The sequence below is a fragment of the Octodon degus genome, unplaced genomic scaffold (assembly GCF_000260255.1).
Source record: "Octodon degus isolate 3935 unplaced genomic scaffold, OctDeg1.0 scaffold00291, whole genome shotgun sequence".
Classification (NCBI taxonomy): Eukaryota; Metazoa; Chordata; class Mammalia; order Rodentia; family Octodontidae; genus Octodon; species Octodon degus.
In genome coordinates, this window is record NW_004524867.1 from 1,164,652 (window position 1) to 1,166,419 (window position 1,768).

The window sequence follows — 1,768 nt, forward strand, 5'->3', positions numbered from 1 at the left end:
GTATGGTTTAGGTCTCAAGTGTCACCCCCAAGTCACACGGATTTGGGAGGTGACTGGATCATGGGGTTCACAGCTGCATGTCCTTGAGGGGGTGCTGATTGGAAGTGGTCACCGGAGACGTGATTCGGAAGGGTGCCCTCCCATCTCTGGCTCCTCCCTTCTCTCTCTCATTCCCACATGAGCAGCTGCCCTCTGGCAGGCCCCTCCAGCCTGCTGTTTCTGCATCGGTGCCAGGAGGCTTTGGACAGATCCCACTGGAAACAGAGCCAAATAGACGTTGTGGAACTTTTGGCCCAATGACAAGAAAGTGACAATACAAACCACTAGAAAATACACCAATAATGGAACTGGGGAGATAGCTCAGCAGTCCAAGTGCCTGCCTAGAAAGTGCAAGGACCTGAGTTCGATTCCTGGTACTGCATGCCGTGCTGGCCCCAGAACCCCAGATGTGTCATGCCGGCCACCGAAACTGGGATGCCTGGGAGAGGGAAAATCTGTCCTACTATGAGCCAAGATACATTGGATACACTGAGACCGGGTACACTATTTCACTTGGGCTACTTATCCTTCCGATCACCAGTATCTCTGCATTTGAGCTTCAACTGCTTGAAATTTGTCCATAAAATATAGTACCGTTCTCTGTTTTTCCAAAGTATTGATTCCTGTACACATAGCTTCTTAGGTAACATTTTGCATGTTGAGAACATGACAGCTTTGTTGTTTTCTCAATTTTCAAACTGCATGTTTATGAAACATCGATAAACAGTTACTGAACTGACCCTCACCCAGTTTTTGTTTTTGGTTTTTGGTTTTGTTTTGTTTTTTTTGTTTTTTTTTTTCTATTGACTACAGTCTTGCATTGTGAGAAAGTTCATGGTCAAAACTTTTTGTTGCACTGCAAAGAAACCCAAAGCAAGCTAAGTCACAGAAAGATAAAGGAAAGAGGAAAGAATTACTGTTTGCTGTACCGATGTCATCCAGGATTGGCTGGGAAACCTGGCTACGGCAGCTAAACTGAAAACCCATGCGTCACCTATCTTTAGACAGGTCATTCACAAATGGCCAGCAAGACAGCCTCTGTCTGAGAAGAACTGTATTCTTCCGGACTGACACTTGCTGGGCGTGGTGGCTATCTGAGATTTTATTTCTTTTGTTTCTAACGCACGTCTGAGAGAAATATCCAAGAGAGAACCCTGAGTGGGTATGATTGGGTCCTCTGCATCAGCTTAGTGCTGTCATGGCTCCACTTAGGATTGTGTGTTCATTTCTTTGGTGTGAAGTGTCCCGTGTCTTCCAACAACATGGACAAAAAAGCAAAACCTCACATCTTCTTAGAAATTGACTTTTTCTAAGACAGAGCACTATGTTATCCAGTAATTCTACTGGCAGAATATCTCTCTGTGGAAGGCATCCTTGTCCAGTTTTATTGTGTGAGTGGTGTACTGTGTACAATTTAGCAGGGCCGGCCAGTCGGATAGTGATAGAAAGTGAAAGTGCTGCCCTGGATACTGAGCGAGAGCCACTTGCACAGAGTGGTGAGCTCAGCAAGGCAAACAGCAAGGAGTTGAAGACTAGCAAGACTTGGGACTATACAGGAAATTCTGTAACCTGCAACTTTAAATGGTGGTCCATGGAAAAAAATTAGTAAGTTATTCAATACTGACCCAGGAGAAACTTTCTTTTCAAGTCGTGGTCCATGAATCAATCAGAGTGCATCCCATGGGTGCTTCTTAAAGAGTGCAGAGTGTAGTACTCTACCCCAAACTTA

At 45.0% G+C, this 1,768-nt stretch overlaps 1 protein-coding gene across 2 annotated transcripts in view; it reads left to right on the forward strand.

The window, feature by feature from the left end:
* Positions 1-1,768, forward strand: part of Pnpla4 (patatin like phospholipase domain containing 4) — a 128,858-nt gene that overhangs the window by 47,729 nt on the left and 79,361 nt on the right. The window contains exon 6 of one of the 2 annotated variants that reach the window (XM_023707450.1): positions 853-1,760. The exons of the other annotated variant lie outside the window; for it this stretch is intronic. Within the exon in view, the coding sequence (XP_023563218.1) occupies positions 853-921 (69 nt within the window). The 3' untranslated portion in view covers positions 922-1,760. Of the gene's footprint in view, positions 1-852; positions 1,761-1,768 lie in introns of those variants that run through there. 2 annotated transcript variants of the gene reach the window in all.